Genomic DNA, 20,087 nt, shown 5'->3' with positions numbered 1-20,087 from the left:
CGATTAAATAAGCCTTTGAAACCTCTAAATTGTCATTTATTCCCTTTGGAAGACTTTCGGGAAATTTTGAACCACGCCCACTTTTTTCGTTGGGGACGTTGAACCCCTCGTCGGGCAAAACCTGTCATCACCTCTGTTACTTAGTTCACCTCTGCTTGGTGGGATCATCTAGATCTGCCATTGCCAAGAAATATACGTTCTAAAATAATGATTAATGTTTTTTTTAAATTTCCAGAGACTAAACTTGTAGAGTATCCTGTAGAAGAGAATGAAGTAATGAGAATTTTGAATGAAGTTTCAGTTGCCAAACGAGAAGCTGAACTGGTAAGGATGTGTTTATAGAATTGACTAGAATATTTGTCTGAAGTATATTTACATTGCTACAAACAATAGGCAGCAATATATAACAGTGTATGAGGTTTTATTCCTGGTGTTCATGCAACTGAAAGCCCGAGCATCTTAAACTAGATTCAAAAAATGGATTATAGAATGGGAAGCAATGAATTATTACAAGCATTATAATTACAAGCGTTCATTGTCTTATTTCATCTGCAGAAATTAGAGGAGATTGACTTCGGAGAGAAAAGAAAGATAAACAGACACAAACAACTTATACGAGAAGGAAAGGTAGGGTCAGAATATACAGTAATAGCCATACAAGTCTGCACTTAATATTTGTCAGAATATTCAATATACAGTATTAGTGAATAGTGATTTGTTGCAAGGAAATATTAATTTAAATCTTAAATTTCACTTTATATGTGTAATGTTTACCATTAGCATCAAAACCTTACACTGTATTTCTAGTGAAACATGTTTTACACATTGCAAATAATATATCTTGATTCTTTTTGTATTTGAGGTTAAAATGCAAATTATCAGTACAATAACAATGGTGTTCATATATTTAGGACCCTGAGGAGGAAGAAGCAAGGAAAAGAAAGGAATGGAAGGAGAAGAAGAAAATGAGGAAGTCCAAGAAGGGTGAAGCTAGCATGAAAACCAGCTGAAGGCTTACGTGCTGCCTTACCTGATAACAACACAGTCCTCTGAAGCTGCATTCGTTGATGATACAATAAAAGGGTGTTTTCGACTAAAAGTAGAGATGCTCAACCTGCAGCTCAGAAACAAGATTGGACTTGATTTTCAAAGAGGTCTAAAAGGATGATACCCAGGCACAGCTATATTATTTCAATAAGGGACGATACCATGCACAGTTTACTGTATTTCAAGAATGTGCCCTTTGCAAGTGAAGAGAGTGAAAACTTTTAGGCTTCTGGGACCACTTGGGTGTGTCCAGCAATAGTGGCATGCCAGATGTGGGGCAGGGGGATTACCGTCTCATCAGCATGCCATGAATTAGTATTTAATAATTGATGTAATACAGTAAATTTGTAAAGGTGTCATTTTCACTTAATGCTGAACCAAGAACCTGATCCTTAACCACTTTGCTACCATTTACTAACATGAAAACACATTTGTATCCAAAGTGATATATTTATTCACATGAAACTTACAGTACATGATTCAGAAAACCTCTTTCTGATTCTTGATTTAAAATTTTACTTCTGTATGAAATTTATTATTTACAGTACAAATGTTTTCTATCTACAATACAGTACAGTCTTTACTGTACATATATGTGAATGACTTTTAAACATCTTATGTTTATTTATAAAGTTTAGGTTTCTTTTTTTCTAATATAGATCTGTAAATACACTAACTGCAATTTTCAGACAAAAACAAAATTATATAAAATTTCTATGACAACCATGTATTTTTTATTGCCGTTTTTGTATATGTATCCTAAATGTGTGTATGGTTTAAGATATAATATCTTTATAGAAGATATCGCTGGAAAAGTGTAGTTGTCAGCAGCAGGTCAAGTTGTGCGTACAGTGTGCGGGACAAATGTTGCCAACAATTTGCATTACATCACCACATAGCAATGTCTGGACAAAAACTGGATAGACTAGTATGTTTAAGTCCACTATCTCTTCAAAGGGACAGTCCCATTGATACGTTTTCAATTGTTGTTTATCAACAATTTGTAAGTGACAGCATTAACTACTAAACAACCATATTAATTTCTGGAGCTTAGCCAATATTGCTCACATGTAAATCCGTCTCCAACCTATCAGGCAAAACCAGGTGCCATCAATGAACTGGAAAAAAACAAGTGCTGTAGTATATGTAAAGCACTATCAATTCAAATTTGCTCTGTGGCTGCCCCTCAACTTACAAGTGATCAACACTAAGCTGTCCACCAGGGAAAAACTTGGCTATTTTTTAAGTGACACAGCCCTTTACATGTAATACATTTACTATAAAAATGTTGCATGTTTTCTCAATATCTTCAATTTCTTTGAAAGATAAACCAATGAAGCATTGCTCCAACTCTAGAAACAATAGCTGGCCCTTTTTTAAACCAAAGTAATTGCTGTAATCATTAGCCATTTACCTCTATACTCTTGGAGAAATTTTCAAAGTTCTACAGTATTACTGTACACACAAATGTAGAGCGAGTTAGTAACCAAAATCATTGTTTCCTAGCAACCAATCAACATTCCCTCTTCCATCCTAAATGTAGTGAGAACCATCAGCTGGACGGGTGTATCCAACGGCAATGAGGATTACATCAACCAAAGTCCACACTCCAATACCCCCAAATGTAAACAGCTTGCCAAGGCCCTGCTGCCAGTGGCCTAAATAAAATCGATCAGCTCCAAATCCACCAAGCGTTATACTAGAATCACAAAATAGAAATAACAACATTTTGTATGTAGCTAAAACAATTATGAAATTTATTTATTTTCAAATGACAATATCTTTGTTATTTTTTAAGCAGTGGGACTATTGGGAGGATTCTTTAAGCCGGGAACTCTCTTCGCTCGATTGTCTACTACTACTATGGAGAACACATCCCAGCTGTGCCCCGTCTGTATAAACACTAGTTATCGTCACACTTCTAGAATAGTCCTTTTTACAATTTAGAATGATTGAAATTGAGACAGTTGAAATCATTCTAAACATGAAGGTAATAGTTAGTTGATTCAATTTAATTCTAACCTGTAAATCAAAGCAGTTGACCATTTATATCCTGAAGTCCAGTTGCAAGGCACACGTTTATGAAATTGCCGATGACCTGCCAGAAAATAAAAACAAATTTATTTAATAAAGACAATCAAAATGCATATAAAAAACTGGTCAAGAAGTCTCTATAAACTTTCTGTATCAGGTCTGGTACTGTATATATTCTTTTTTCATTATATAACTTTAAGAAGTCATCCAATTTTTTCTTCAGATTTGAGAGAGAGTGCAAAACAAAAGTCCTTTTTTTATAAATTATTTTTTTTTTAAATTAAAAAAAAGATTAATATTACATAAGAAATTATATTATTCTCTTAAGTTACAATGTGCCACAATACTGTACTACAATGATGTATTTTAATCCACACGTCACCTACCTACATTTACATTTATCTTGATCTCTATGATTCATAATGTTTTTCATAATAAACCAGGTATTTTGTAAAATAGTAAAGTGGCAGTGTTTCTATGATTATTCCAAACCTTACTATTAAAAATAAATCCACAAACAACATATATATAATGCGACTCATTACAAATATAGGAACAAGTCTAGTTTTTTTGTTCATTTTTCAGGTATTTATATTAACTTAACCTGTCAATCAGTAGATAAATGTGATTGACACATTCTGTTGATATGAAATCATGGCCATCATTTAGCTGTTCATCAAACGAAACTCCAAGATTGCAGCTTTGTCAGTCAACAGTGACTAGACAAATTAAATACTTATTTTTTTTTTAAATTAACATAATGTTAATTTTTCTTTTTCTATAATGAATAATGTTGGAACAATATAAAATAAACAAAGTGACTTAAAAAGGAAAAGTTACCTAAACAAATAACATCATCATTGACAGTACAATTGACGATGACGTATTCCAGTGGGCTTGCAGCAACTTTACAAGGCTCGTTTTCGTTTTTAGGGGGTGTGCATTGGTGAAGCCAATCTGGTGTCTGGTAACAGTACCGACAAATCATGTTCTTTTTGATGTCTTCAGATTCCTTTACAAAGAATGAATTCAGTCAAATTACAATAATGTTAACTCTAAACACTGCATTTTTAACATCAAATCAACTGATTGAATTAAAATATTATTATTAAATTTTCCCTTTGTAGTTTATTTATGGTATGCATTCATCCTTTTATACCTGTTAAAATAAAACATCCAGAGCTATTTACCCTGTCATTGGCAGTGGTGTAATGTGTGCCTGTTTACTTCTAAATATAAACAACTGGTGGCCATTATACGCAAACTGTCTTTAAGTTAAAAGTAATATTTCTTTATCTGATTCCTTCACAGCCTATTAATATCATAGTACACCATCGTACCTTAATACAAATGACGCCATTTAATGGGGTACAGGTTACATTATAAGTTTTTCCATAAATGCAGTTCTTTAAAAAAGTGCAGTCGAGACAGTCACCGCTTACTTCCTCACAATTTTTATTCCAGTCCTTCTGGCAATACAGAGGAGTCGGAGAATTTGTCTTTGGCATAGTTTTTGATGTTGTGGCGGTTGTGGTTGCATTTGGTGATACTGAAGAATCAGTATTTGTTTGTTGGTTGAGAGGAGTTGAAGCATTAATCCCTGGAGTGGTACCTATATTTGCACTCTCTGAAATCAGAATTGTTGTAATATAATAAATATTGTAATTTTAGCAAGTCAAGATGTCACTAAAATATCTGAATATTATTGCAGTAAAGTTGGCCTTGAGCAAAACTAATTCAAGCAACAAAACCCCGTTATCACTCAAAAATACAGCCTCAAACAGTATGTACGCTAGGACCAAGTGTCTAATTCCGTTCGCGGGTGATCACTAGTTTCAACCTCATGCTAATGCATTTATATATAAAAGAGGAAGTGATCTTACATGCTTGACGATCAAAACATTCTAAAACAAATTAAAATTGATATATTTCTAACTAAAAAAAAAGAAAACGTTACAGAAAATTATTTTGCATCTAAGCGCTAACCTTGCTGTAGGGTAATTTGTAAATTAAGTAGGCAAAACAATGTTTTAAACAGGTAAACAATCACTTTTCTTTTCCACAGAGATGCCATTTTAGCCGTCTTCAGGCACGGTTACGTGTATATAATTGATGTTGATAGTATAGTATTCAGCTTTATTCGTTTCACCATGGACCTATTAACCACGTTTGAATATCCCATAAGTTTACTGCAAAGGGCGCCATCAATAATTTCTATAAACAAACCACACCACACTTGCATCATACACAAAATGTCTTCAAAGAAAAAAGGATCAAAAGCTGCAGATCCACTTCTTAAGCAAGAGGATGTGCTGCAGGCCGTTGTTCTTGCTGACAGCTTCAATGTTCGGTTTGCACCGATCACAAAAGAAATTCCCAGAGTAAGCATTGATATTAGAAACAAAATCTGCAGACAGCAGCTGTTCGAGAGGCGGCCACGATAATGAATCGGGCAGCAGTATGTTGTGGATAAACACAGGAACTGATCATTACATTAGGCATAGCTAGACCCTAGTAGACTGATAAATATGTATTGATAACCCCTGAATATAGGCAATTAGTAATAAGAGTTAGACTTAAAGTTTATTAATAATATTTTGTGAATTGCCTTTTTGTGGTCATAATTTTATGGCAAAAGACTTATTGGTGAATATAAACAGTGTACAGTTGTAATGGGATGGTTAAAGTGCTTTAAATTTATATAATTAGGAAGAAATATACACATCTTATTTTTTCGAGATTTCATGGCAGCTGAATAAAAATAAAGAAAAACTTATCTTTTTTTCTGAAATTACCATATTTTTGTGGCGTCAGGTGTGTGCTAATTGGCCAAAAATAAAGTTTTATTTTTATTTGAATTCACCATTATTAGAGGGTGGCAGGTTCACTAAACAAGGTATTGAAAAAGTCTCGCCTCATCCATTATATCATAGGCCTATTTTAATTTAGTGGCTATTGTTACACCTGTTTTTAACTAATTCTTAATCCTGATTTGATGTTATTTTCCTAATCAAATCTTTATAATAAGGCCAAGAAAAAGTGATTGTGTTAGCAAAGCCCGACCGACCCAAATTTTACAAAATTAAGGGTCGGCATTTTATTATTAAACAATTTTTTTTTTTAGACAACGAACAGTATTTTTTTTAATGAGCAAATAAAACTGGAATAGCCTTGGCTGGGCTGGGTGGGAGGGTCAGGGTTAGCCTATTTTGCCGGATGGTATGCGATGCGAATCCAAAATTGTATTATATGTCTTTTTTATATATCTTTTTAGGCATAAACACATATTTGGTTGTAAAGAAAAACCTACCCATTTTTTTTGACCTAATCTGAGGTGGATTTAGCATATATTAATTCCAATTCCACATTTAGAAAACAAAAATTTACATAGGGCCTAGTAATACATAAGAAAGAAAAAACAAAACTGCAAACATGGAAAAACAAAATGTGATGAAGAGGGAATATGATACCTCAGCAAATTAAAAATATATATATTTATTACCTTAGAAATTTTAGATTTAGATTCGGGAAGAATATCTTCCATCTTATATTTTCATTCATTTTCTTTCTTCTTCAGGTACTGATGCCAATAGTAAATAATCCATTGCTGGACTATACCATTGAATTCTTAGCAGCAGCTGGGGTTGAAGAGATATTTGTGTTCTGTTGTGCTCATGCAGACAAAATTAAGAAACATTTGAGGTATTTGCCAAACGTAGAGATGTGTATAAGAGACAGGCGTTGGCTGTTGGTATAGGGATGTTTTTTAATGAATAGTTGAAGTTCACTTTCTTCGGTGGTTCCATCTGTCGGTGTTTGTAGATAGGCTTAGAGTGCTCGACTGTAGACAGGAGCGTTGTGTGCTGAAGAGGAGTCTATCTTCATACAGAGTGCTCAATGCTATAGCAGAGCATATATATATATATATATATATATGAATATGATATTAATTATTTATTAATTTGTTAGTTAACAACTCAAAATTGTACTATTAATTTATTGTTAATTACAGACCCCTTCAATCAAATACCACCTCCAATTTAAGACCACTATTTTGTGGTCCCGACTTAACAAGCAAATGTCTTTTATCTTTATCTTTATTGTTCTAATTAGAGACCAAAGCTGCTAAAGACCATAGAAAAAAAAGGTCCAAAAAAATGGTCTTTAATTGGAGGGAGACCTGTATTTATTAATTTATTGCTAATTAATTAATAAATAATTAATTTATTAAACGTTATTAACATATTAAAATTTAAGATTTTTTTTTTCTTATAGTGAATCAAAGTGGAACAAAAGGACATCACCATGCACTGTCACCACCATTATGTCAGAGGGGTGTCACTCCCTGGGAGATGCCATGAGAGAAATCGATAGAAAAGCATTAATACGTTCAGACTTCATCCTTGTTAATGGAGACGTTGTCTCCAGTGTCCAACTTAAGGATGCCTTAAATGCTCACAGGTAATTTGCTTCCATGATTTTGGAAAAAGTTTTGAAATAAACTTGGATTTTCCGTCATCATCCTGGTTTAATTCTGTAATGTTTATAGACCCTTAAATTGGCTAGTAGTTAAATTACGGATTTCCATTTTAATACGTCCTTGAATCATTGAAAACTGAATGGTTTCAATCTATGTTTATATTTTTTATTTTTATTTTTGATAATTTGTGATTTTAATTGCTTTTCATAAAAAGACTTATTTCATAATCCATTTAAGTGTATTATGTATGAAAATCGGTTGTTTATACAAATGTTAATTTTTTCCAGAGATGGATTCAAATGTTCATTAGTGCTTTTCTGAAGCTTTTACTTTTATAATCAATTTCTATGTATTATTTATGCAAATCAGGTTTTTGTACAAATGTTTGGTTTTTCTCAGAGAACGATTGAAAGTGGACAAGTCTTGTGTAATGACAAAGGTACTCAGACATGCTTATCCGGGTCATAGAGGGCGCTGTACAGAAGATGAATTCTTTGTTGCTACTGACAACAATGGTACCATTCTTAACTACCAGAAAATGAAACACGTTAAAAAAGTCAAAATACCAGTGGTATGTCAATATATCAATTGTGTATGTAGGGGTATACTTGTTTCAAAAGTAAATTTATGCTACATTCATTATCAATAGCGTCATAGCATCATCGACATAAACTTTTTTACTTGCACAACTTGTATAGGATGCACAAGTTCTTATCAGATGCATTGTGGAATCATTGTACTCTCTCCCTCTCTATCTCAGTATCATTGAGATTGATGACTCTTTTCCCCCTCTTTTTTCCCAAAAATCTTTTACTGTCTTTCAATAAAAAAAGAAAGAAAGAAAAACCAAGTATTGGGTTTTCTTGGTTAATGTGTATCTTATTCTATAATCTGTATGGTGATGCCTTTTAACTTCTATTTAATCTTTTTTTAATTTTAATAATTTTATTTTTGATTATTTTAATTATGTAATGTTTGTAGTAAAAGCATGTAATTGCATTTCAATTTTGTTTGTGATTTACATATTATTTGTACAGTTACTTTTGACATTAAAATCTTTCAGACATTATTTAAAGAACATAGCAATGTAAGTCTGCGGTATGACCTTCAAGAGTGCCACATATGTGTTTGTTCTAGTCGTGTAATGGAGCTTTTCACCGACAACTTTGACTACCAGACCATGAGTGATTTTATGAGAGGAGTTATTTTCAATGAGGAGGTTAGAAGCATCCTTATTTTTTTCTTTACATAGAGACACATTTCCACACCTTTTATTATGCTTCATATCTAGCTATGTTTTAAATCCTTAGTGAATTCCTATTATGTGTTGTATTCATAGTGTAATGTAATGTAATCTATTTAATTGTCTTATAAATGTTTGAGTCAGTATTTATTGTAAGTGCTACTCTTGTGAAAAAAGTTAAATAAACATATAGATATCTTGAATTGCTGTGACTATTGATATTGTTAATTTTATTGGTACTGTAGATTGAAGGTAACAAGATGCAGATATTTGTAGTTACTAATGAATATGCTACCAGGGTTTCCAATCTAACCATGTATGATACTGTAAGGTGAGTTTATTTAGTACTGGTATCAACTGGTAATTAATCTGATTTGATGTATTGATAATCATTCCTGATGATGACATAATTAATGTTGAAATATTGAATCCCAACACGATGGCGTGTATTTCAATACTTGGAGTATGTATTATACTTTCTTATGTATTGATAACAAGAAGTGATCTTCATTAATAGGTATTGATAAAAAAAATTTGCACTGGACTCACATTGATGGGTATTGATACCAAGAGGTAATTGATGTATTTTTTAGAGGTAGTTGATCCAAACTGATAGGTATTAAGAGAAAACACCTAAAAGGTTATGAAACTGTCTGCTCATTTTATCCTGTATAAAAATCACATACCTCCTCCTCTCTTTTACTTTGTGATTGTGTAGAAATGTAGAAAGCTAAAACATTGCACAAAACAAAAACAGTGGACAATCACTGGCAATGATTTTGGTTGTTTTTTGACTTTTAATTCTGCAGTAAAGACATCATCCATCGCTGGACATACCCTCAAGTACCAGAATATCTTGGAAAAGAATCTTACAGCTTTGGCAGAAATCATGTTTATTTAGCAAAAGACATCACCCTTCAAAGGTCAGTGTTTAAATTAATTTTGTAATAGAAGTGGTTGCCAAGGCAATTAGTGCTCACATTCATGATATTACATTTATATTGTCCAAAAAGAATATGTTGCCAAATAATTTCATTTGAAAGTTAAAAAAACAGATCTTATTTTTATAAAATATGTCAAAGGTGTAGGCTATATTTATAGTATTACAACATCCTCAATATATATACCGACCCACACCCACAATGTTTCACAACACGTGAAGACTCAAGCTGTGTATTTATTTACTTAGAGGGTGTACTTTGGAGGAGGATGTTGTGATTGGTACCAACACAAGTATAGGTAGCAATACCACAATATCTCGCTCTGTCATTGGTAGAGATTGTAAAATAGGTGAGTTTTCAGCATCACTATCTTTACAGCAAATTGGTAGCCATTGGTTATTAATAATAATGCGTATGATAAACGTATACTATTGCCTAATGTCAGCCAAACAACTGAATTGGCTATGAATGCATCATTGGAAGTTTAGAGCATAATGAATCTTATCTACATAATTGGTTGATTGATCAATTAACTTGTTGATTTTTCAATTTATAATTGATTTATGAATTGTAAAACTACACTCTCACAGATTTATTGAAACAAAAAATAAAGGTTATGTTCAAACCTTTTATTATTGTAAAATGTAATATATAATAGAATGAAATAGTAATAAAGATAATTTAATATTAAAATATGAGAGATATTTGGCCATGTGACACAGTTTGACCAATCATCTTTTTGCATTATTGCTGTCACAATGTTAGTATCTTGTTCTTTGTGCAGGTGAAAATGTTGTCTTGAAAAATGCATTTATTTGGGACAACGTTATAATTGAATCCAACTGTCAAATTGATACATCAATATTATGTAATGGAGTTCAGCTAAGGTCAGGGGTCACAGTTCAGCCTGGAAGTATATTGTCATTTGAGGTAAGATTATGAAAATAGATAAATAAGACATTTATAACTACACCTACGAGTAAGAGCAGCTTAGCTCAGTCGGCTAAACTTGTAGTAGCCACTGTGTGTGCGCTGAACCATGGAGATCTCCTGGTCCCCGGTTCAATTCTCATTGCTGTTCTCCTTGTGTTTCAGCTGAAGGGTTTTTTTAAAAAAGCGCACTGTGTTTCGGATGAGATGTTTAAGCCGTTGTCCCATGTGCAAAATGGCTCATGTGCGTTAAAGAAGTACACCCTTCGAAAAAGTGTAGGGGATTGTCTGCCGGTGTACTACCCAATCACCACCAGAAGGACTTCACTGAATTTCATGGGTTTCCTTGGTGTGTGTCACTCCGAAGAAATCCAATCCAAATATATGACTTTCTTGAGTGAACAATATCAGAACTTAATGATAATGTTTATGTCTCTATAGAGACAGTTTTTTTTTAAAGCATTCAATACCATCACTATATACCATGATCATTTCAATGAGAGAGAACAGTTGCCATTTCATAGACCATTATATAAGGGAATTTGCTATAGAGTAGGCCTATATCTTAAAAATTTGTGGGTTTTTTTGTATTTTAATTGATTTCATGATAATAAAACTTTTAAAATGGTTTTATTTAGAATTTTCACCATTTTTTTAATTGATACTTTTTATCATGAAGGTCATAGTAGGTCCAGATGTTTCCTTACCCTCAAGAACTTACCTATCCAAGATCCCCCCTCCCAAAGAACCAGAATTTTCAGAGGATTTTGAAGATGAAAATGTTAAAGACAACACAGATTCAATCAGTCAACAGGACCAGGTGATGCTAGGTGACGATGGTGTTGGGTACATCTGGAAAAAGACAGAGGAGAACGATAATGATGAGGAAGAAGATGAACTTGTTAGAGAAATATGGGGTAAAAATATCTGTAGATAAGAAAGTAGCTGGTCATAGGTCATATTTTGTTGATAAAGCTATGAACCTTTTAAGTTTATACTAATATAAAATACACTATTTAATAGTGAATTTCATTTAGATCTTAATGTTGCTGCTATAACTATTTATATAATTCATTAAAATTCAATATTGATCTCTGTAGGAATGAAAATAAGTGATACGCATATTAAGGATGAGGATGAAGTTAGCGATGAGTCCGATGATGAATCAGGTCCTCCATCAATTGTGCTCGATGATACGGAAAGTAAGTAACCAACATTGTAAAGACTATCATATTTTATTTGAAAAAAACATGTATATAGTCATATGCCATATACAGTACAGTGATGATGTACCTATATGTGCTCATGATGTGATGTGATCACGACCATATTTAGGCATGTCACATGTTTTTGTCCAATGAAATTTGATAATCTCAACAGGGCTTTGCAGTAATAGTAATAAAGTATTAATGCTATAGCTGTGCACATAGTACTATTTCAAATAATAATAAAAAAGGAAAATGCAGTAACGGTTAAAGGTTATATTGTAATATAAAATCACTTTATTTCGAAACTAAACAAAGGAAAACATACAAAACCTAGGTCGTGACCTTATAAAGGAACACGCAAGGTAAATAGACAAAAAACGTTACAAAAGCAGGTGACAAGAAAACAGAAGAGAGACAAATTAAATACAAAAATACTTTGATCAAAATTCAATATAGTTAAGGTCATTGCCTTCAGATTTAAAAAATTCATTGATTGCACTGCACAAAATACGAGGGTCTCTATGCTGAACAAGTGAACAGATGTAATTGGAAAAACAAGGGATATGCCATTGTCGCTGACGAAGGATCTATCAAAATGTTCCCTGTACAGCACCAGTATACCAAAATAACTGAGAAAAATATAGAGTGGCATCAAGTCTCTAATATTACTTCTGAACTTGTTTATTTCAGTTTTCTACAACCAAGTATTAGACAGTCTTCAAAGCTCATACAATGCTGGACCCATCAACTGTGACAATCTTGTTCTTGAGATCAACTCCTCCAAATTTGCTAACAATGTCTCCATGAAAGAACTCGTGCAGCTGGTTACTAAGGCCATTGTGGAATTGCCGAATACTCATTCGCCAACTGTGCTGACAGCGAAAGAATTTGCAGCATTTATTATACCGGTTGGTTTAAATACTGAAAACACTTTTTAGTAATGTGAAACTTTCTTTTCACTTTGTACATTGAAATTAATTTGTATATAAATAATTAGTTGATTGTTTGTCTATGGAGTGCACAGTTTTCTTGTGAATATTGATGGATTTCTGAGAAATAGTTGTCTCTAAGTAATTATGTATTTGATTTGGAAAGTAAACACTAATAATAATATTTGGCATTTATTGTCACAGTGATCACATTATTACACTTGTCATTAGAAACTGTCAAACATACACAATGGGCAACATTTTCTGCCCCATAGGGAGTATACCTAGTCATGCATGAACATTCAAAATATGTCAAATAAATTCATAATTTCCTTGTTTCACATCAACAAAATAGATTTGCTATTATATTTCCCTTGAATGGAGGACACACAATGTATTATATATTAATCTTTTATTATTTAAATAGTCATACCATATAATTTCAACATAAGAACATTTGTATTCTATGGTGAACCCTTTTGAACTCGCAGTAAAGAGACTGTGCATGTTTTCTAGTTCAAAGACAGCATAAGATTTTAATCTTTTGACCTTGTGGTTGGGAACCTGAACCACAACAACTGTTCAAACCATTCAGATATTTCACATTGAAAAAATTCATACTGTTTTTTAGCTAAAAAAGAGAGATTGTTGTGTTTCCGTATGTTCATTTCAATAGCTATTAGTGTACATTTGTATTAACGCTTTTTATTCTCTCTTTTAACAGTTCATCAAGACTCTTATACCTCTTTTAAAAAATTACTTAAAAGGAAGTGAATCACAGTTGGATTTTCTTGGATCTTTGCAGGTAAATACACAATGTAGTGGGACAGGATTTGGTATATATCTAAATGTGTGTATGTATAAATGTATGTATAATAATGTCTGTGTAGGTGGGAGGGTTGTATGTGATATAGGAGGATGCAGAACCGTGGCGTAACACCTGTGAGCTCTCACTGGCCAAAGCTAGGGCCCTGGACCTTAAGAAGTTTCAGGATGTTACATTTTTTTCCTGGACCATGGACTGCAAATATGAGTGGGCATAACTACCCTTTTTTCCTCTTTTTTTGCCTCCAGTTTTTCAATATTTATTGGTATCTCTTTAACTGTTGTTGTTGTTTGGAGTCACTCTAGGTAGAGTATGACTGCCACTACCAGCTCCAAATAAATGAATAGTGGTGAACAATTGGTTTTATTGGTTTAAATTTAGGTTATTTTAGTTATCATTATTATTATCATTAACTGTATATCATCGGTATCTCATTAAGTTGTATAACATATCAAAAACTGTGCTTTCATTTTTTTGTGAAAGCTTGTTATTATTATCATTAAGTTCTTATCATTTGTATTACAGTAGAACCCCTATTAAGTTCGACCTTAGCGACCAAAAAAAGTGTTCACTTAATAGGGGTGTCTCTGAATAATAATGGGCTGTGTTAAAAGATATGCTTTCCCTTGTTTTGTGTTGAATGTGCACCAAAGGAGGGGGTTCAACTATATATAGTTCATTTTAATTCATGTTTAAGACCCTGGAATGATTGTTGATTTTTGCAGGAATGTTGTATCACCATTGGCTCACTATGTGTGTCACTACCAAAGATACTCAACATTCTGTACGACAAGGATGTCTTACACGAGCAGGTCATAGTTCACTGGTTTAAGAAGATCCCCGCAAATGATGCTTCGCCAATCTTCCAACAGCTTAGGAAAAATGTAAGTCATTAAATTTATAAGTCTGAATGCAAGCCCCTACCCTCCATTAGTATTGGGACAATGTTATTTATCACTAGGAAACACTGCAATGACCCTACTACCCTATTTGTATATGCTTTTTTTTATCATCAATTTATTCATTCATTTGTTCGTTCGTTTATAGTTTATATTTATTTTTTATTTATTAATTTTTATTAATTTTTATTGATTTTATTAATTTTTCATCAGTTAAGTTACTGCACCTACTATGCATTATCAATAGTTTTCCATTGATCATTGGTTTTAAAAAAATACTGAATGCTTTAACAATAATATCTGTAATTAGTGTGTTGTAATCTTGTTCTAGTTACCACCATGTATTTGTTAAAATGTTGAGTATTGGTTGGTAAATCATCATGTGAAACATTTGTTTTTTACAGGTTGAACCATTTATAACTTGGTTAGAAGAAGCAGAAGAGGAAACAGACAGTGAAGATGACTGAAGTATTTGTCCTCAGTGTTTTTTTGAATGCAGAAAATGGCTACTTGACAATTATGGTATAAATGTAGTTACAGAAAACTTTATGGTTCAGGGATAAACCTAAAATGAAGGGTGTCTGCCATACGCAGCTTACAGAAAAGTTTGTAGGTTGTATTAAAGATATTTTGCATAAGAACGCACAGTATTATATTATTGTCTTTACACATTGTAACCCACTTCTAATTAAGTTTATCATATTATTTGTATCATTAGCTTTTTTCCTAGTGAACCGAATAAATGGAAGACTTTTAAAAAGTGAAGTTGTGTTACCATTTGGAGTGATAATTAGCAGTTAACTTATAATAAATCAAATTATGTAAAAACAAAAAGATATAGTATATTGGGCAGCCATTGATGTGAACAATGCATAGCCAATTTCAATACAATACATAGAAAAATATCTGATAAAGTATTTAAGACAATGAAAGAACAATAAAGCCCAAAAGCAGTCAGTTGACTTTAACAAATTACCATTGAAGAATATATTCCCAGTTTGAATTTGCTGATGAGTCATAGAATGCATTATTCATAATACACACAAACAAATTAGTAGAGCTGTGACAAAACCGATTTTTTAATATATTCCATAAAGGACAATAAACTTTCATTGTTCCAAAAGAACTGACACACTATTGTGTTTTTGCATTCTATCAGATGCAACTGCAGACAGTACCTTTACAATAATGTTGCACCAATGTGCAACATATGCAATAGAATTTATTGAACAAATCTTGAAACATTATACTAGCATTCTAATAACCTTGCATTATTTTCATATCAATCGATGACACTCAGCAGCTAAGGCAAAAATTTTTTTTTATACCTTGTTTAGCAAACCTGCTGCCCGCCAATAATGGTGATTTCGAATAAAAATAAATTTTATTTTTGGACAATTAGCGCACCCGCCGACATGAAAAATAGAAATTTCAGAAAAAAATAAATTTTTCTTTTTTCCATTAGGCCCGCCGCTGCATTGAAATCTCCAAAACTAAGATATGTATATTTCTTTCTAATTGTGTAAATTTAAGGCATTTAACCATCCCATTGCTACACTGTTTACATTCACCAATAATTTTTATTTTCTCTGTCTGAATGTTTGTGGCAAAACTATTTGCTAAATGAAAAATCAAAATTTCATTTTTAATTTCTTTCCGCTCTCCTCTTACAATCTTTACGAAAAATAAATTTGTGAAACAAGGTATAAAAGAAGTCTGGCCTACCATGGAATCGCCTTTTAAAATGTCATATTCAACGCATTATTGTAACAATTTTCTTAAAAGTATATAAAAATAAAACCGTAGGCCCAGTGTACACAATTTGGTTCTTGTGCACTTGAAAGAACCCAGCACATTCTTGAGACGAGTAGGGGTTTAGCCCAGTGTACTGGTCAATCCATCCCTGTTGTGGACCATAGCTATTTTCTAGGTAGCTTAGACGTGAAGAGACCCTTAGGGGAGAAGCAAGCCCACCCCTCAAGCGTTTTGAGACTTTGAGACTTAATAAAGTGCTATATAAATCTAACTATATTATATTATAATGAATGCATTCATTTGTCTCATTATTGCAAGAGAATATAATAATTACAATAATAATAATAATAATAATACCATAATAATATTACGCTAGCATTTGAATAAGGCAGTGGATATTGTTTTGTCGATGTTTTCCATAAATCTGAGGTGTTGAATGGTGGATCTGGCTTGACCCTAACCTTCATGTATAACACCCATTAATTTAACTTTAGTGACGACTTGCAATTGATAATCAGCAATATAGTGATCCTGGTCAAAGTTCAGTCTTGCTATCATAATGCACTCCTGCATGTCGAAAGAATATAGATGGAGTTCGAATATCCTTACCTCATCATCACAGACATCTGATGATACTTGACTGGTAACGTTGCATCTTTGCTTAGTTATGTAACCTATTATACTTTTTATTATCTTATTATTTTATTGTTACTAATATTATTACATTAAATATATTTAAGAATAGTATTACTGTATGTAACCACCTTTCTTGATTTTTTATATGTATTTACATTGTTACTTGTTTTATGATGAATCTGCACCCCTTGGTAGACCAGTACATAAGTATTAAAAGAGTACTTCAAGAATAAAGAAAGATTTCATATTGATATATTGATATAATTGCCAGTGTGTAGTAAAATAAATAAACATATTTTAAAATATTTTACTGCCTTTAATATCAAATTCTCTGAATTCATTGTCTAGAAATTTCAATATCCAACAGAAACACGATCAATATTAATTTTTACAAGTCTATGTTTAAATGAAGTGTTGATAACTGTAATTGATTGTGATCCAGGGTGTAACCTAATTTATTATTAATAATAATGCTTGTATAGCATTGCTAAATACTCTATGCACTTTCCAGAAAATGATAGGTTTGCCCATTGCCAGAACAAGACCAATGCGCATTTCTTTCGCAGTTTACGGTGCCAAACCCAGAAGACCCATAATTCACAGGAACATCATTTAGCCCAGTGCTTTAAAAGAATTGACAGATGAAAGCACTTAAACAAAACCAGGGGAAGTTATTCCAGAAATCTTAGGTATTGTATACCCACAGGTAAATTTTACAGACCAAATCACCACAGAATACTACCAAAGTGAATAACCAAAGCATAGCTGGTAATGTTTGTTCAATATACAGTATTGATTAGGTACCTATGCGGGCATATACATTTATTGAAGCCAGATGACATTCTTCGAGAAACTAAATTAAATTGTGTAAGTACAATGCAATTTGTTGTGTCTACAGCACCCCCCCCCCCCCAACCACCCAGGGCAGCAGACACAAAAAAAACCAATCATAATTTAACAAAATAACAAGACTGACTCAATTCGATTTTTATCTTGAGTTTATTGATATTCTATTCGGCATTGGCACATATTATTCTTTAAGAACAAGAAAAAACAAGCGCCTTTATAAGCATCTGCAGCATGTCCTCAATTACAGAAGGCATTATATATATGCTTCAAATTGCTTTGCATCGTTATTAATTATATATTTCATACAGATTTCACAAGCTACACAAGTGAAAAACTCAGAACCGAACAAGCAACTGCCTAATATATAGAACAATTTAATGGTTGCATGATAGAGGGCGCCTTACCAAGCATTGTACCAATGTACCAATGAGTCATACTTTATGGCTTACAGTTACAGTATACATTTGTGATGACAATTATTCTTAGACCAAGTAAAAAAATTGTTAATCATCTGCATTTACTGCTAGACAAATGTGACCGGCTTTGGCAAAACCAGCTGTTTATTAGAAAAATTCAAATTGAATTGTTGGTTTTTGTAGATTTTATATGAATTCTTCTTTAAAACAGTGTTTATGTGATGGAAATTGGTTGACTATTAGCGAAGTTATGAATATATAATTCATTGAATATCAGCCATGTAAGTTTTGAGAAAACAGCTTTCAAAGATTCAACAATCAATAGTTTTAAAAATAATTTTAATATACTTTTCAGTTAGATTAAGTGATTGATATTTTGCAGAAATTGTCTTCAATATATCTTCCTTTACAAAATGCAACATCCTGAAAATGTTCAAAATTGTTATTCTCAAATGTTTTAGGTGCATGTGCAAAATGGTAGGTTTTGCCAGAGCTGGTCACAAATGTGTCCATATCTTGTAATGGTGCTCTATGTTCCCATTCAGACAACAGGGAATAGTGCAAGCAGTGACAGCTTTTTTGCAGACACCAATGACTAGACACAACTTTTGGGTGCAGGTCATTCTTTATAGGAAGGAAATCAACAAATGTTTTTACATGGTCTTTCATTTCTACATTGAAAATTGATTATTATACAAATACAAGTAATACACAAATGGCTAACAAGCATCTGCATCTTCAATCACCACAATGACGTTGAACATAAACAGCCTCCCTAGGTTGCTGAAATAATGACACCTTCAGAAGCCACAACTGATTCATATTTTAACATTAACATGCCCAAGATATACAACACACATTCAACAATTTAAGATATCATCAGATCCTTTCTGAATTTAACAGGATTTTTTTTTATAACTAATCACTCCATACACACATGTTTACCAACAAATTCAAGATTATTTATGCTTGTTCATTATTTACAGATAGAAATTATAATTCTTAATATTTTACATATTGTATGAAATTAAAATCAAGCTGATATTTACTGTATGTACATAAAATATTATCACTTTATAAATAACTTAGCATTTATTATACAAGTTTAATGTATATTTTAAAAATGATAAAAAATACTTTCAGCCTACTCTGAACCTAATAATATTAAAAAATATTAATTAAAAATTAATTTTTACTGATTGCCAAATGCATCTCAACTTCTATATTCATAAGGTGAATGACCTCGCATTAAGGTAGTTAAATGGTTAGAATTATCAGCAAACGTTGCAATGCATTATGATTCAAACCACAAGTAAAGGTTTGATTTCATTAACCAGTTTGAGAAAGCAGAATCTTAAATGCTACAAGGATCAAAGACTGAGAATTTTAAGGCTGGGGATGTTGGCGGACCTTTTATTAATATGTCATAGGCAGGTATTCAAATAGCTTAGAGTATTAATATGAAGCCAACAAATGTCTTGGAATTTTTGTATACAAGACATATGACTACAGTACTATTAAATAACTGGCTAAAATCGACAAATTTCTTAGATTTCACGAATTTGAGTTTGAATAATAATCCAAATAATAGAGTATAGTAGTTCACTAGAGTATAGTAGTTCACTAGTTTAAAGTTCAGGTTGAATGTCATAATTACTGCTCTCTTCCACTCCTCGTGGGGCTATACCTGGTAGCTGAAAAATTGAAAAATAAAAAACACAATCAAAATTTTATCGAGAAACTAGGGATGTGAGACAGATCAACGCCAGTGGATGTAACCCATGGTTGCTTTCAACCACCTTTGGGGCTGGTTACATTGGCATGGGAGTGCACATTGGCTCGTTTATCAGTTACAGGTCAACAAATGTACCAGGTCAGTGAAACTTTAATTAAT

At 32.5% G+C, this 20,087-nt stretch overlaps 4 protein-coding genes across 5 annotated transcripts in view; 2 read left to right on the top strand and 2 right to left on the bottom strand.

The window, feature by feature from the left end:
- Nucleotides 1-1,770, top strand: part of LOC117109667 (probable ATP-dependent RNA helicase DDX49) — a 6,799-nt gene extending 5,029 nt beyond the window's left edge. The window contains exons 9-11 of the mRNA XM_033252054.1: nucleotides 236-324; nucleotides 556-627; nucleotides 912-1,770. Coding sequence (XP_033107945.1) covers nucleotides 236-324; nucleotides 556-627; nucleotides 912-1,010 — 260 coding nt within the window. The 3' untranslated portion in view covers nucleotides 1,011-1,770. The remainder of the gene's footprint in view (nucleotides 1-235; nucleotides 325-555; nucleotides 628-911) is intronic.
- On the bottom strand, nucleotides 1,484-5,252 carry LOC117109680 (TM2 domain-containing protein 3-like). Its single transcript, XM_033252062.1, has 5 exons — nucleotides 5,068-5,252; nucleotides 4,422-4,708; nucleotides 3,922-4,093; nucleotides 3,070-3,145; nucleotides 1,484-2,746 (listed from the first exon to the last, which is right to left on the bottom strand). The coding sequence occupies exons 1-5, from the start codon at nucleotides 5,153-5,155 to the stop codon at nucleotides 2,581-2,583; spliced, it is 789 nt and encodes a 262-aa protein (XP_033107953.1). The 5' UTR covers nucleotides 5,156-5,252; the 3' UTR covers nucleotides 1,484-2,580.
- Nucleotides 5,253-5,272: 20 nt separating this feature from the next.
- On the top strand, nucleotides 5,273-15,297 carry LOC117109659 (translation initiation factor eIF-2B subunit epsilon-like). Its single transcript, XM_033252045.1, has 15 exons — nucleotides 5,273-5,462; nucleotides 6,659-6,783; nucleotides 7,357-7,542; nucleotides 7,961-8,132; nucleotides 8,625-8,780; nucleotides 9,050-9,135; nucleotides 9,614-9,727; nucleotides 9,994-10,094; nucleotides 10,530-10,675; nucleotides 11,355-11,592; nucleotides 11,776-11,877; nucleotides 12,574-12,791; nucleotides 13,537-13,617; nucleotides 14,364-14,522; nucleotides 14,942-15,297. Exons 1-15 carry the CDS (start codon nucleotides 5,334-5,336, stop codon nucleotides 15,002-15,004), a joined length of 2,076 nt encoding a protein of 691 aa, XP_033107936.1. The 5' UTR covers nucleotides 5,273-5,333; the 3' UTR covers nucleotides 15,005-15,297.
- Nucleotides 15,298-17,908: 2,611 nt separating this feature from the next.
- LOC117109643 (band 4.1-like protein 4) overlaps nucleotides 17,909-20,087 on the bottom strand; it is a 47,313-nt gene continuing 45,134 nt past the window's right edge. For both annotated transcript variants that reach the window (XM_033252031.1, XM_033252037.1), the window contains one exon: nucleotides 17,909-19,887. In XM_033252031.1, the coding sequence (XP_033107922.1) occupies nucleotides 19,875-19,887 (13 nt within the window). In that variant the 3' untranslated portion in view covers nucleotides 17,909-19,874. The remainder of the gene's footprint in view (nucleotides 19,888-20,087) is intronic.

Source organism: Anneissia japonica, unplaced genomic scaffold, assembly GCF_011630105.1.
Source record: "Anneissia japonica isolate Jap-2015-1 unplaced genomic scaffold, ASM1163010v1 scaffold1511_len2985839_cov193, whole genome shotgun sequence".
NCBI classification, from domain to species: domain Eukaryota; kingdom Metazoa; phylum Echinodermata; class Crinoidea; order Comatulida; family Comatulidae; genus Anneissia; species Anneissia japonica.
The sequence above is the reverse complement of the archived record's forward strand: the minus strand, read 5'-3'. Positions and strand labels throughout refer to the sequence as shown.